The sequence below is a fragment of the Sinocyclocheilus rhinocerous genome, unplaced genomic scaffold, assembly GCF_001515625.1.
Source record: "Sinocyclocheilus rhinocerous isolate Xijiao unplaced genomic scaffold, SAMN03320098_v1.1 scaffold1710, whole genome shotgun sequence".
NCBI lineage: Eukaryota > Metazoa > Chordata > Actinopteri > Cypriniformes > Cyprinidae > Sinocyclocheilus > Sinocyclocheilus rhinocerous.
In genome coordinates, this window is record NW_015650690.1 from 733631 (window position 1) to 750362 (window position 16732).

The 16732-nt window shown below is 35.8% G+C and overlaps 1 protein-coding gene across 5 annotated transcripts in view; it reads left to right on the forward strand.

The window, feature by feature from the left end:
- LOC107712119 (E3 ubiquitin-protein ligase RAD18-like) overlaps nt 1-16732 on the forward strand; it is a 38014-nt gene that overhangs the window by 16136 nt on the left and 5146 nt on the right. Inside the window, exons 6-9 of one of the 5 annotated variants that reach the window (XM_016517259.1) lie at nt 1716-1835; nt 4739-4877; nt 13099-13145; nt 13910-13970. In XM_016517259.1, the coding sequence (XP_016372745.1) occupies nt 1716-1835; nt 4739-4877; nt 13099-13123 (284 nt within the window). In that variant the 3' untranslated portion in view covers nt 13124-13145; nt 13910-13970. Of the gene's footprint in view, nt 1-1715; nt 1836-4738; nt 4878-13098; nt 13146-13909; nt 14052-16732 lie in introns of those variants that run through there. The other 4 variants (XM_016517260.1, XM_016517261.1, XM_016517263.1 and 1 more) reach the window with 4 other exon arrangements.

Sequence of the window (16732 nt, forward strand, 5' to 3'; positions counted from 1 at the left end):
TTGTAAAAGCGGTGTGCCCATTTTACTTTCACTTTCAAATAGCGGCAATTCGGAGTAAAGGAATTGTTCGTTTTTTGTTCGTTTGAATTTCCCCTCTTTTCCTCACTTTCCTTTGCTTTTAAATAGCTTAAAAGCACCGTGCACATTTTACTTTCACTTTCGAATTAGCGGCAATTCGGCTCAATTGCTTGAATGCAACAACAAAATACAACGTCAAACTCACTTTAGCCTACATATAAAACAAAGAAATTGAATGTTTAAAAAAACTTCCAAAATCAGATAAACGGCAAAAGTCAACAGGCTTTTCAAAATCCAAAATATTGCCAAACAGGCGCTTTTGCATTTCGTTTCGAAACTAAATCATCCGCGATCGTCTTGTCTGTCTCACCCCACTCTTCTTGTCAGTCAGCTCGACTCATTCTCCTCACTGGATAAATGAAATCTGATCAGCGATACAACTGTTGTTCTTGTTTAATTGTAGTGTCTCTTCTTTTACTGAACTAAATGATTTTTATTACTATAAAAAATCAAAACGACGGTGGGGGTGGGCAAGTGACGTAACCAGTGTTGCGGCTTAACACCGGTATCACCGTCAGCACCGTCTATCGCGGCAAGCCTACCGCCAACTACAATGTTCAGCAAAACATCCGAATAATCTAAATCCGGTAGGATATTTTGTGGTGTGTTCTGCCGAATGTTCAGCAGTTCATCCCTGGTAAAACTGATCGTGTTTGAGAAACAAAAAACAGGAAAAACTAGCAAAAACAGTACAAACACTGGAGAGCCAAGCACTGAGGCGGCCGTCTGCGGCGACATCTTGAGTCCTAATTATTTCAGTCTTGAGTACTAATTAGTTCAGTTATAATAGATATACAGGGAATAGAAACAGGATTCATATGCTGTATCGCAAACAAACACAGATACATGTCAGGGTCTGCGGACATTTAAAAGCAGTGTGTTTCTGTGATAGTGAGCTGCGGTGGATATCTCTGTATTTGTTCTCCTGCAGTTCTTCAGTCATCGTCATTTCAGCTGATCTATTCTTGGGCCTTTGGCTGATGTGATTTTAAAAGCAGGCCATATGACCTTTCATCTGCTTTTGTTGGTTTTTGCCACTACATTTATGGTCTGCCTTGTTATGCCAGTGCTTTCAGACACTGAGTCACTGTTATTTTCCATTGCAGGATTCATTCTCTGTTAGAAGAGAACGCTAAGATTGAAATATAATCCTCTATCATTTTCGGTACAAGATACATTCAGATTTTCCTTTTATGGCTTTGTTTTTTTACTTTATTAATTTATTTTGACATTATGTAACAATTTATTATCCAGACATGACTGTTGTATCATGTAGGTTTTGGTATTATTTACAGGAATATTCCAGGTTAAAAAGGTTAAATAAAGTCATCATGAAAAAAGTTATCATGAAATCATAATTTACTTTATTTACTTTACTTACGTGCACGTTCCTGATTCATCAGTGCACATTATTGCAAAAGGGGGGAAAACAATTCTAATTAATCTTTCATCAAAATCTAATAATTTGCTCTGCCTCCTAAAACTTTCCTTGAGGCATTCAGGTCTGTTATAGAACGCCCATTTTTCAAGATTCAGTATTTATTATAAGAAGTTCTTTTAATTCTTAATTTCTTTATACTTATGGATGAAGTGCAGTTGAACACTTTACTTCTCTGCCTTTTGATTATTTTTCTTAGGGAAGCAGCACAGTAGCGAATTTTCCCGTTTGATTGCCCAGGTCAGAGGTCGTCTGGAGACATCCAAGAGAGCACCGGTCAAACAGGAAGAGAAGTCTGCAGAGGAAACGGACTCCAAAGGTCCCATTGTCTTCAGTTTCTCTTCAGATTGCACTTAAAGATGTTACATAAGACTTGTTTCCACACACACACACACACACATATATATATATATATATATATATATATCTTAAGGCGGTTGGGACCACAGTCACCAAGCAAAACATTGGTAACACACTAGGCCGCAATGGACTAAAATTCTGCAGCACCCGCAAGGTCCCCCTGCTCAAGAAGTCACATGTAAAGGCCCGTTTAAAGTTTGCCAAAGAACATCAAAATGATTCAGAGAAGGCTTGGGAGAAAGTGCTGTGGTCAGATGAGACCAAAATTGAGCTCTTTGGCATTAACTCGACTCGCCGTGTTTGGAGGGAGAGAAATGCTGACTATGACCCCAAGAACACCATCCCTACAGTCAAGCACGGAGGTGGAAACATTATGCTTTGGGGCTGTTTTTGTAAAATCTTGGACAAGAACCTCCTCCTCTCAGCCAGAACACTGAAGATGGGTCGTGGATGGGTCTTCCAGCATGACAATGACCTGAAACATACTGCCAAGGCAACAAAGGAGTGGCTCAAGAAAAAGCACATTAAGGTCATGGAGTGGCCTAGCCAGTCTCCAGACCTCAATCCTATAGAAAATATGTGGAGGGAGCTGAAACTTCGAGTTGCCAAATGACAGCCAAGAAACCTTAAGGATTTAGAGAGGATCTGTAAAGAGGAGTGGATCAAAATCCCTCCTGAGATGTGTGCAAACCTGGTGACCAACTACAAAAAACGTCTTACCTCTGTGCTTGCCAACCAGGGTTTCTGCACCAAGTACTAAGTCATGTTTTGCTTGGGGATCAAATACTTATTTCACTCACTGAAATGCAAATCAATTTCTAACCTTTATATAATGTGTTTTTTCTGGATTTTTTGGTTGGTATTCTGTCTCTATACGTTAAAATAAACCTACCATAAATATTACAGACTCTTCATTTCTTTGTAAGTGGGCAAACTTACAAAATCAGCAGGTGATCAAATAAATATTTCCCCCCACTGTATATATATTCTTGTTTGAACATTGGTTAAAATTGATTGCCAATTTGACATTGACATTTTTTAAATTTAGAAATTTCATATAATCACACTTTTGAATAGTTGCCATTTAATTAGGTTGTAGAATGACCTGTAATCTCCCAAGTGTTTTCATAATTAGTAACATTAATGTTGACACTGTGTACCACAGTGGTGCTAGAAAGAATGTGCTGTAAATTTAACCTACATTCAGAATTCAACTGACAGGTAATTTTAAAATATATATATATTTTTTTTTTTTCCACATTTATTTACTAATATCATCCAGAAGTCATTCTCTTGGTTTGGTGGGAGTATGTGAACCTCTAGAATTATCAATTCATTTAAAGTAACGGGGTGTTAAAATTACATAAACAGGTGTGAATTTGTGAGTTGCTGTGGAAGCTGAGTCTATCAAGGAAACACACAGAATGGTGTGCATGGCAGGATGACAAGGAGAAAGCCGCTGCTTTCCAAGAAGACAATGCTGTCCGTCTAAAGGTTTCCAAAGACTCCGTGGATGAGCCAGAAGGCTGTTGGCTAAATGATTTGTGGACTGTAAACAGATCTTTTTGGTTTCAATGAGGTGTGTTACATTTGGCAATAAAGAACTAGCATTCAATAAGAAATTTTATCTCAACTGAATCACGATGATGACATTGTAATGATTAGGGGCTGCTTTGCAGCTTCTGAATCACAACCTTTGATGGAACTATGCATTCTGCATTGTACCAAAAAGTTTTACTGGGGAATGTCAAGACGTAAGTCTATAGACTGACACCTTGTGTTAAGGAAGCTCAATGTCAAGCTGAAGACATTTCTCCAATCTAACGTTCAGGACTGATCCAAAGTTTTTGGAAACATTTGGTTGCATTATTGCTTTTCTGAAAGCAAAGGTTCACATACTTTTCAACAAAGAAGTTCATTCTTAGACCATTTTACTTGATAAAGAAGTGAAAATATGCAATGTTTTGTGTTATTTGTTTTGATCAGACTCTCTTTATCAAGTTTTAGGACTTAAATGTTGAGAAAATGGATGCAGAAATAAAGAAACTTTATAAACATTACAAATCTACCACCACTGTAGTGACAGAGTTACTATATACAGCATATTTCATTCACACACAAACACTGTTTGAAGCATAAGTACTTTTGTGCGCCACCTCAACAGTTGCAGTAAATAAGGGCCTGTAGACCCCATCACCTGCTCTGGTGATAAAAAGCACCAGTCTCATGCTGTTATCAGCAAAGCATATGTGGAGTTCAAAGTCAATAAGCACTTTGCAGTATATGTTGAAATATTCAACATGGGTTTTTGACATCTCTTTGTCAGTCAGTGCCGTCACAATTGGTTTAGTTGCAATTGATTTGGGAATTGCCAGTTCTCTAGTAGTGGTTATGTGTAAATAGAGATTGCAGCGGTGTGGTGATCAATACAAAAATAATACCCTTTTCAACACACTGTAAATGTTCACATTTTATATATAATGTTTCTATAGTGTTTATGTATATATATGTATGTATATATATATATATATATATATATGTATATGTATGTATGTATATGTAGCACAGTTAGTGTTAGTATGACTCTTGCTGTGACACCTGCTGTTGTATTTTTTGAAAAACAAAATACCAGCCAAATGGTAATGTTTTTTTTTTGTTATTTTTAACTCACCAAGACCCATTTTTATTTTATACCCTGACTGCATCTAAAATACACAAGAAAATGTTAGCAAAAAAATAGAAAGGAAAAATAAAACCTTGTTGTCAAGGGGTCTTATTTTACAAGGTTTTTCCACAAGATTGTATTCTAGTGGTGTATTCCTAACTGTGTTTTTCCTTCTTCCATGTCTTTCCATGTAACAGGTTCACCAAACAGCATTCAGAACACTCCCCAGCCTCTCGTTTCTGCAATGCTGGAAGTAAAGAGTGAAGAGATGGATGGGGTAATTGAGCTTCCATCAAGATCATCAAGCCCTACAATCAGTGAAGTGTCAGTCAGCAGGTACTTCTGTTTGAAAGCAAACCATTTCCACCCTTGTATTTGGAATAATTTTAGGTGGTAGATACTTAGAGATAGTCCAAATTGAAAATTCTGTCAATTACAAACCTGTATGACATTCTTTCTCCTGCAAAACACAAAAGAGGATATTTTGAACAATATTAGTAACTAAACGGTAGTAAACATTGACATTTGCATGGGCAAAAAAAATAACAGTGAGACATTTCTCAATATGTATTTGTTATATGTATTATTTTTGTTTTAAAATGACATGAGGGTGAGCATAGGGCATGTGAGGCCATACTAAATTGCTGAGCTATTTGTCTACCAATGCCTTTTAGCTGAATACAGTATGGCATATAGTGCTTTATTGCTCTTGTTTTCTTTGCACACAAATTTTTATTAAAATGTTAATTTTTATTAAAATTTTTCAACAAGATCCAGTCCCTGACATGTAAAACTGCATTTAGAACCAGCAGTTTAATAATAAAAAAAAAAAACATTCACTGTACCCCGACTTTGAAACATTTTGTAAATGCATGCACTTTGAAATCATGTGTTTGCTAATTAACTTTCATGTGGAGAGATTTTGATCTGTCAGCATAGATAGTCATTCATCATAACAGTATTTATTATTCAGGGCAAGTTAAGTCAGAGAAGTTTAATTTAAGAATTTATTTCTTTTTTTTTTAAATAGTCAAGATGCTTGCAAGATGCGGTCTTTTCATATTTCTTTTTGTTATGCTTAGAATCCATTAGGTATACATCTAAATGTGGTCTTGATAACAAGTATGCATTTCATTTAGCCACAAAACATTGAATAGATCCTTGGACTTGCTTTGATTTGGCCTGGATTATGTGATGAAATTAATACCATTTGACCACAAACGATTTCAAACCCTAACCTGAGGGCAATGTTCCTACCTGACTTTCTTTCTCTAGTCCACTTCAAATATTACATACGTCCATTAGGGCGGCACAGTGGCTCGGTGGTTAGCACTGTTGTCTCACAGCAAGAAGGTACCCGGTTCCTACCTGACTTTCTTTTTGCAAGGACAGGAGGCCTTTCTGTGTGGAGTTTGCATGTTCTCCCAATGTCTGCGTGGGTTTACGCTGGGAGCTCCGGTTTCCTCCCACAGCCCAAAGACTAGGTTAATTGAACATTCAAAATTGTCCCCAGACGTGTGTGTAAAGACAAGACTTGTGTAGGGATCGACTTGTGTATGGATTAACTGGTTCTCGCTATATACTTGTGTATGGATTAACTGGTTCTCGCCATGAATATAGCCGTAGATGCTGGATTGGCGTGAAATAAACAAACAAACATACGTCCATTCCTAGTATTAAATGTCTCTGTTATTGGAATCCTGTGATTGAGAACACGTTCAGGTGTGGAAACATTGTAAATCATTTCCAGTGCCCCCTCAATGCTCTGTTCCTGAATGTCTTGCAGTTTTTCATTGGCTCACTTCCTCTCTCAGAGCAGATGAGCCAATTTCCTGCTGTTTTTAAAGCAATATTGACAGGTCTTTTGCGCTGCAATCATCCTGTGAGCCGTTTAGGTCAAAGTGTGGGATGCTAACTTTGGCAAAAAGGAACCTGTCAGTCACTGAGGAAACAGATTTGGAGAATTTTTCATTATCTCGCAGGCTTTCACATACTTTGATATTTAGGTGATTGAGAGCTCCTTGTTGTTTTTCTCATTAGGATCTATTCAGAGTCATTTTGTTTCTATTAAACAAAAAGATCGTTTGAGCTCGCAATAAAATTAGCAGCATAAAGGGCTATGCCATCAATCAAATACAAATACTGTATGTATCAAATGCATTGAATATACAGGGGATGAAATCATAAAGTATTGAAAATAAGTACTTACCCTATGAAAGCTTTAATGTAATCAGTGGCTGTTGTCCAGTTATAAATTGGTCATGCATTTCGGAGCCTAGCTGTGGCACATTTCAGAATTTTAAAAAAGTATTTTTGAGGCAAATCAATTTGGCATTACCTTGAAAATGGTTTTTAGATGCTATCAAGGCTGCCAGTAACACCCGTAGTATTTCTGATCCTGAAATGTACCGTTTCTGAATCCACTTAAAATAGTGATACTACTGATAAACATAAACATGGACAAGAAGAAACATCAACCATTATAGACAGTTTTACATATTTTTTCCAACGTTTATTGTGCCCCCCTTTTTTTACATTTACTTACAACCTACTGTGCTTACATGAATAACAAGCCAAGTTCCTTCAGTGTTTTCAATGGCCATTAAGGATGCATTTTGAAATGCCGTCCTTTGTGTCCCTCAAAATGCTTTTTACGCTTTGTATGTGAGCAGCTGCTGTGCATTGCAAAACAATATCCTGGCTGCAATATTTGTTTTACACATCCATTTTTAATGGTGTTATATTTTGGTCCAGTTTTGTATTTTGTTTTGATGCCAGTATTAAATTCTCCTGAGAGCTGTCACCAAGAGTCATGTTATTAATCATAATGCAAGACTGTGGAATTTAGTTTCAGGTGAAAATTATGTGTAGAATGTGTGATGAAGTTCATCAAAAGGGGGTCTTTTCATTATCAGTGTGTTTTTGTTGATGGAAAATGTAGACGATGAGCTAATAACTTTTAACCAGATTTCATAAGAATATTCATGCCCGGTCACGCTCATCTTAAGACTGAAGAAAGTAATTGAGGGAATTACAAAAATGTAACCTTTGTACAGAGTTTACGAATGAACTTGAATAATCTTTGCCATTTTTAAACTGAAAAATGTATCACATACTCACTTGTTTGCTTTATCAAGTGTCACCCTCATTGCATGACTCTACATGGCGGCCTTTGTAAGGACACAGCATTTATATATGTAGATTAATGTGATAAGATGTTATGTGCACATGCCTGCTTGGCTCAGGGGCACTATAATTTGATGTATTTGTTTTATTAATTTGTAGAAGGCCTCCAGTAACAGATGTTCCTCGTTGTGTCTTTAGAAAGTGGGTGGACCGTTTTAACAAGGTGAATGATAATGAGATATGCATTTTCATTTGCACTGTATTCGTTGGCTTGCCAGACAAATCTATACATTTATGTATACACTAGTCAACATCTGAATTGGATCAAAACCTTTCATCAAAGTTGTCCTAAAACCAAAAACCAAAATGCGTTCTTGTCTTAGAACAACTTTGATTAACTTTTTTGATCCACTTCAAATGTTGACTACTGTATACAGTGGCATGCGAAATTTTGGAAACCCCTTGCAGAATCTGTGAAAATGTCAATAATTTTAACAAAATAAGAGAGATCATACAAAATGCATGTTATTTTTTTATTTAGTACTGTCCTGAGTAAGATATTTTACATACATTTTTTTTACATATAGTCCACAAGACAAAAATAAGCTGAAATTATTCAAATAACCCCCTTAAAAAGTTTGGGAACCCTTGGTTCTTAATACTGTGTGTGGTTAGCTGGATGATCTATGACTGTTTTTTTGTTTTGTGATGTTTGTTCATGAGTCCCTTGTTTGTTCTGAACAGTTAAACTGAGCACTGTTCTTCAGAAAAATCCTCCATGTCCTGCAGATTTTTCAGTTTTCCAGCATCTTTTGCATATTTGAACCGTTTCCAGCAGTGACTGTATGATTTTGAGATCCATCTTTTCACACTGAGGACAATTGAGGGACTCAAACACAACTATTAAAAAAGGTTCAAACATTCACTGATGCTCCAGAAGGAAACACGATGCCTTAAGAGCCTTAAGAAAAACTTTTGAACAGGATGAAGATGTCCACATTTTTCTTAATTTGTTGAAATATAATTTTTTTTTTCCATTTAGTACTGCCCTTCGGAAGCAACAGAAGATACTTGCATGTTTCCCAGAAGACAAATTAAGTACAATTTACCTTGATCTTCAAATTCAGGCTCTTAATGCATCATGTTTCTTAATGCATCGTTGTAGCGTATTAGAAGACTAGTTAGGTACGCAGGAGCTAACCCATTAAGGGCCTTATAGGCAAGTAATAATATTTTCCAGCCAGTGCCTGATTGAGGTCTGACTAGTTGATTAAAAAAATTTTTTGTAGATTTGTTGCGCACTATTGTACATCTTGATGTTGTGATTCACTGTCAAAAGAGTTTAAAGGGTAAGGTAGATTTTCGCAATGCATTAAGCCCCCAACGTTGGCAGCTCCACTAGTGTAAGGACACAAATCAGAGCTGATAAGATCTATTACAGGCTCAAAACTGCAGCTCATACTGGAGTCTTGGGATGGATGGTGTTCTGCTTTGGTACTCTGGGTAATTAACTGATACTAGAAGCTTATTCACATGGATGATTCTTGTATTCTAGGGATTAGTTTGTATATGCTTATTAAAATATTGCAGACCATGAACCGCATATTTTTCAAGATACTGTACTTGTCATTAGAACTTTGCATACTGACATTGAGATTTTGCTGTAAAAATGAGATTTAGTTTAAATGATTTGTTTACGCCTAGAGCTCTATTCTAGGGAATGTCCTCTGTTCTTTACTACTTTTCAACTTCTCTCCCAGTTTGTTAAATCTTACAGATGAAGTCTTACTTATACAATAATTTAGGATAGGATAAGAGAGTGTATATTCCTTTTTTTTTTGTTGTTTAAAACGTTTTTGGTTGTTTCGTTTCTGATTATTGTTAAGGAATGTCTGAAATCCCAGCTTCATAGGTTGATTTAATCTGCTTTGTGGCATTTATTCACCCAGAAGTTATGTATTTGAGTGCTTTTGTTGAACCGTGACATTGAGGTGATTCACAGGTGTAGAACCAATCAAAATGCTGGAGGTAGGAAGAGGTTTTGAAGTTCTTCTCCCTTGAAGTTTCAGTGGTAACATGACCTCTGTGTGTCTTGTGAATCAGCAGGAAAATGCCACTTTACCATTTCTGTGGTCTTTATATGTTATAAGAGGAGCTGTGTGGCTCCAGGTGCATAAAATTAACCAAAAGTATTTGTTTTGCAATTTAATAATCTTTTTGTTTAATAATCATGTTATAAGCATAGCAGTTTCAGTGAAATTTTACAAAAAAAAAAAAAAAAAAGATTTTCAGATTTTTTGGTATTTGATGTGGTCCCTTCTCTTGCTTTGATAAGAGCAGTGAATCTGTGGAAGCAAGAAATTTGATCTTTTTTTGTTCATACTGGAGTTTGTATTTGATCAGTTTCTGTCCTGTCTTTTTTCCCTCTTGTAAATTTCGTGCAGATTAATCTTAGCTCCTCTGTCTCTGCTTGATCCCTGAATTTAAAACAAACTTTAGTTTAAACAGTGACCGAATGTATTACATCCCGTTTTTCTTATTCAGGGCATAAACCGATGCGTGTGGCTCCCTTGTTGTGGTTTTGTTTTATGTGTCTTTAATACATTTGGCTTCTTCTCTTTTTCTTGTTTTCTTTCTTCCTCTAAATAATCTCGGTCCTTCTGTGTTACTAAACAGTAGGGCTGGGCGATATATCGAGTTTGTACGATATATCGAAATTTTCTTTATAAGCGATTCGATATGAGGCAATACCGTTTATATCGATATACAGTAGTTTGATACGAGCGCATCTATATAGTGGAGGACACAGACTGAGCTGCTGCGGAGAAAATGCATAATCCAAATTGTTCTAAACATGTGACAAGCTTCATATTAAGGCCTTTAAAAACTGGTAAGACAGTTTATAGTTTCATTTCGCATATTAGTTTAAGCGGCTCGGCCCGTCATATGCTCTGACAGAAAGGCTGCATGTGCCGCTGACAGAGACACTAGGTTACTCACGCTGTTTAATGTGTTTGAGATTAGGATTATATTCTCCATCTGTAAATGTTAGAAAGCCATGGAAATATTTCCATTTTTCTGTCAGAAATGTGCATGAGCCTTGTACTTTGGGATTCTCCGCTAAACTTCAGTGAACGAGCGCCACCGCGCGCATGCGCGCCAAACAGACAGAGCTCAATTAAATAGGAGCGCAATAATTCTGACTAAAATATACATTTCGCTGAAATATTTGTTGATGGACAATAAATGTGACATGTATAATTTTAAACCTACAAGTAAGTCTATTTTTATGATAGCACTGACTAAAGTGACTGCAATGGGGTAATCAAAATAGCCTAACACAATTCTGTGCTTTTGTTCTCATTTATTTTCATTTTTAGTTTACTGAATTTAACTTCCTCTTTAAAAGCCTTATTTTTGTTTTTAGATTGCAATGTTACAATGGTAGAATGAAATTTTTTTTGCACATAATATAAAGGCTTACATGGTTACATTCACTTTATTTGTTTTCATAGCCTTTAATATGTATTGTTTTGTTGGACAACATTGGGTGGTATAAGTGAAATATATATATACATATATTAAATACAAATACAGATTTTTTTTTAATACAAAAATGAAAATACCGAGATATATACCGTATATCGCAAATCGGCCAAAAAATACAGAGATATGAATTTTTGCTGATATCGCCCAGCCCTACTAAATAGCTCAATTCAGTCCTTGTATGTTCACAGCTTTAATATTAAAGCTGCTAGAGGTGGCAATTAAACTCGTCTTTATTAAGATTGCAATTAATAACCATTATGTGTAATGGTGGTTTATAGCAGACCTCTATTTAGATGTTCCTAAAAGCTGCTACTACTAAAATGTCTTTGTACAAATTTTACGAAATGTTCTTTTGAGTTAGCTACCTCTACAGTTACCTCTATTTGACCCCAGCCCCCCACCCCCACCATAACATAATTCTGATGATTTACTACTAGTGTGTTCAGATGGTGGAGCCAGGTTTAATTAATATGCTGCCAGTAATTGAACAGCAGTAGTATATGGTTAAATGGCCCATATGTCATTGACATTAGTTATTGATGTCATTAGTATTATTCTGTTATTCAGTATGTATACCAGTATTGTACTTTAAATAACTGTTCAGTTTTGTATCAATACTGAATTGCACCCTCAATTTTCACCTTCAGTTTTGCGCTATTTTTATGTTTAGCTGTCTGGTATAATTAACCTGTTAAACCAAGATAATGAATACATACAGTCTTCTTCAGCATATTCACTACCAATTAAGTTTGGATACACCTACGCACCTATGTACATCTTTCTTTTTTTTTATATTGTTGAAATGTTGTAAAAATTGTTATATGTTGGCACAAATGATGTGTCTACAAATAATTTTAATCCTTTATGCATGCACCTTTTGATAATACAAAGTCTGTCAAGTGCGTCCAAACTTTTGAGGTCAAAGTTCACAAAATCTAAACTTTCGTATGCAGCAAGTTTATATGCTTGCCTACCTGCTCTTCCTATATGTCTAAGAATTGAAGTGAATTAAAGTTTAATCCAACCACACAGGTTCATACATTTTAGCTACCGATTCTTAATAATTTCAGTCCCTACTATGTTTTTGTGTATTGTTTTTGTATCCTCAAAATTAAAGTCAGAGATGACTGGGGGCTTGATTACTGTTTTTATAGTAATGTTTTTTTCTCTCTCTTCATTTCCAACTTCCTCCTGTGCCACCAATTCCCCCATTTCATCACTCTCCCCTTTCCATCACTGCCTCCAGCTTCACAATTTCCGCACTTCTTACATGGACGATGGCTGGCTTATTGTGTCCCCTGTGTGCAGAATCACAGTATTGCTGCTCTATGAATATGTGTGAAGTGCAGTAAAATGTCATACTATTACGTGGCTCGGAGATCATGTAACATCATGCTTGTGCTTGTTGGAAATTAGCCTAGGACTGTTTTTAGTCTGTTTTTCCTGATAACTTTACTGTATTCAAGTGGGCTGTGTATAATAATAAAATATGGCCATTGTCTAATTTGAGTCAAAACTAAAAATCCGGTCATATGATGAATGAATCTGAATGTACTGTACATATCCCCCTTTTGAGAGGGAACCATAGATTCTATTAAATATTCCTAATTGGTTTCTCAGATTTCCTGCAACATCTACAATGCAATATAACCTCCGAGGTGACTTGAGCAACACATTATGCCACATTAAAGCTTTGTAACATAATCACAAAAACATGTTTCTTACCCAGGCGATGAGTTTGTTAATATATTTGACAGTGTTTTTTTTTTTTTATAAATTGTTTATAATGGCAGAGATGGCCCATGCTGTATTTTTTAAAATATTTAAAATATTACATATTAAACATTAACAGTTTTTTTTTCTCTTTGTGTGTTTTCTTCAGCTCCATCTCAGATATTTTCTGTTGAAGACATGGCAGCAGCTACTCAAGTAAGTAGCTCTTTGCATGTAACCAAATGACATACACATTTCACACATCACATACACAATTACAAATGTTGTAATTGTATGTTAAATCTAAAATCATAATATCTGACACTCATCATTAACAGTTATAGTCATATTTGTAATGCTGCTTTTATTTAATTTTGTATTTCCTTTGATTAATTTTGTTTGAATGATTCATGACTTAATTTAATTCACAATTCATCTTTGCATGTCATTTCCATTCATTTCTCTTCAAATATATCTTTTTTTTTCTTATTCATTTTTCTTTTTGGATAGTGTGGCATATTTTATTAATACTTTTATTCAGCAAAGATGAATTACATTGTTCAAAAGTGACGGTTAAGACATTTATGATGTTACAAAAGATTAGTTTAAATGCTGTTCATTTTAGGTTCATTCCAAGAAATGTTTCTTGAGCACCAAATCAGCATATTATAGTGAATTCTGATGGATTATATGAAATTGAAGACTGAAGTAATGGCTGCTGTGAATTCAGTTTGTCATCACAGGAATTAATAAAATATATTGAAAAAGGAAAGTTATTTTAAATGTAATCATTCATAGTATTTACAGTATAGCTGTAATGCAAGTTGGTCTGTTGGTTAATGTTAACAATAGACAATATCATGTCTCATGTTCTTGATGAATATTCTGCAGTTGCAGGCATTTCTGTTATCCAGTACTGATTTTCCCATGTTAATTTTTTGCTACTTTCAGCAATAAACATGCGGTCTATTCTTTGACAGGATGTTGTCCCACAAAAATCCCCACATCCACAGTCATCTAATGAAGGCTTAGAGTCTGGCTAGTTGTTGTTGTCTTGAGTTGTATCCCTATAGTTCCAGCACATCTGGAGTGCGTAAGGCCTTCTTTCAGCGAGGGATTGCTCTTCTTTGATAGAGTAGTGCCCCCCACTATGAGCCACTCACAGGGGGATAAGACTCTCAGGCAGTAGCTGCTCTCTTTCCAGTTCAGTTTTTGTATATTCCCACCCGTTACCCTATAGCCTGCCTTGAGGATCCACCTCAAGCTTTATAAATGTGGTATGGAAAATTGTACTTGTGGGATAGTATTATTTCAGACGTGATTTTAAGACTCTGTTGTCATGATGAGATTAACAATCTGTTAAAAGGAACTGTTCACTGTTGAAAGAAATTTTTCAGCCTAATTATTGAAACCAGTGCTCTTGGATTTAAAGAATCTCTATTAGCATTAATCCATATAGACGTCACCTAATGGAATGTCAGTAAATCGTTGTTTGTCTTTAAATCCAGTTTTCTTATGACTATCATTTACAAAGGCTTAGCAGACTTTTGGTTATGGTGAGAGATGCTGTCAGAACTTTGTACTGTAATAGTCAGATTTTGATTTTGATTTATTTATTTAATGAATAAAATGGAGGAAATTTAACAAGCAACCTTTCTATTTAAAATCCAGTTATACATAATAGTTAAGTTTGATAAATATTAAATTTGTACACAGTCATCTAATGAAGGCTTAGAGTCTAGCGAGTTGTTGTTGGCATGGGTTGTATCCCTGTAGTTCCAGCACATCTGGAGTGCGTAAGGCCTTCTTTCAGCGAGGGATTGCTCTTCTTTGATAGAGTAGTGCCCCCCACTATGAGCCACTCACAGGGGGATAAGACTCTCAGGCAGTAGCTGCTCTCTTTCCAGTTCAGTTTTTGTATATTCCCACCCGTTACCCTATAGCCTGCCTTGAGGATCCACCTCAAGCTTTATAAATGTGGTATGGAAAATTGTACTTGTGGGATAGTATTATTTCAGACGTGATTTTAAGACTCTGTTGTCATGATGAGATTAACAATCTGTTAAAAGGAACTGTTCACTGTTGAAAGAAATTTTTCAGCCTAATTATTGAAACCAGTGCTCTTGGATTTAAAGAATCTCTATTAGCATTAATCCATATAGACGTCACCTAATGGAATGTCAGTAAATCGTTGTTTGTCTTTAAATCCAGTTTTCTTATGACTATCATTTACAAAGGCTTAGCAGACTTTTGGTTATGGTGAGAGATGCTGTCAGAACTTTGTACTGTAATAGTCAGGTTTTGATTTTTATTTATTTATTTAATGAATAAAACGGAGGAAATTTAACAAGCAACCTTTCTATTTAAAATCCAGTTATACATAATAGTTAAGTTTGATAAATATTAAATTTGTACTGGAGATCATACTGGTTGTGAAGCTTATCAACATGCATGTCAGAAAAAGCTTGCTTACAGGGAACAAGAACATTTGAAAGGCTTTTATCTGATGTCCTCATTCATAATCATGAGATTTGCCCTATTTTGGTTGAGATGAGGTACTTTAGAAAAGTTAATTGCATGCAGTAGGTCCATTTTACGTATCTAGTCATAGTTAAATGAACACATTAACACTTTGGCTTGTCTTTGTACTGAGTGTGGACAAATACTGTATAGCTGTTCCAGTAACATTAAAAAAGCACTCACATTTCAAACATGCATATCACAGACTTTTGAACTGATATCTATCTGATCAGTGCCTGACATAAGCAATAGCAGAAGTGGTGCTTGATTAATGTCCCGGAGTTTCTTTGAGAAACTTTCCTGTCTTAGCCAGAACAGAACTGTCATCTTACTGGTGAAGTGAATTCTCACCACTCTGTCATCTCACTGAAGTAGACCAGGGCTGAATCCCATTTCACATACTTCTACTAAGTACCGAAAATATGTATTGCATTGGTGATAATAAAATACTTCATAAAATGGCATCTGAGAACCGTTCAAACCAGTCGTATTAGATTTAATTGAGGGATTTAGGCCAATATTATCCCAAAATGCATGCTTAGAAAATCTTCTGTAAATAATGTGATTTGGGCACCTTTGACATACGGTTTTCAGATTTGGACCGAATAAACAGTTGACCTATATTTTTTTATTTTTAATTCAGTGGTGGAAACAGGCTTCCATAACCTTGATTCAAGTTTTTATAGTTTTATTCTACAAGGATGCATTAAAGGTGTGTAAGTGATTTCTGGTAGCCAATGTTGATATTTCAAATCACAGAAACAAACTCGACCCCCAACCCCAAAAGGGACTCGCCCCTATTTTGATAGCTCCGCCCAACACATACGTACGCAACCCAGGCAACGATTAGTTCTGTGAAAAAATTTAAATCGCATCATATGACCCCTTTAAACTTTGAAACTAGTATGAAAGACTTGCGCATCAAGGTCTCAGCTGTTTAAATTTTCTCTCAGAAGTGAAATGTTATCTCATAGCTGTTTCTTACAGCCTGTTCCCAAACACAGGAATGTTCAAAAATGTTATGCATTTCCAGAATAGATCAGCCTTTTAGCGCCCTCCTCATTGTTTATGAAATACAAAAATCCCTCCACTCAATCTCTGTTTGGTTAAACCTTCATCAAGACATACGGCTGCCTTTGTGTCCCAGGCGATGTCATTCGTTCTCCTTTTGAACTGGCTGCTTTGGGAGCCATAAGCATGCGCTCAGTGTCACTCACTGTTTCTCCAGTGCTTTGTGTGATTTATGAACCAGGGGACTGAAAGGGCTGATTTGTTTGTGTTTT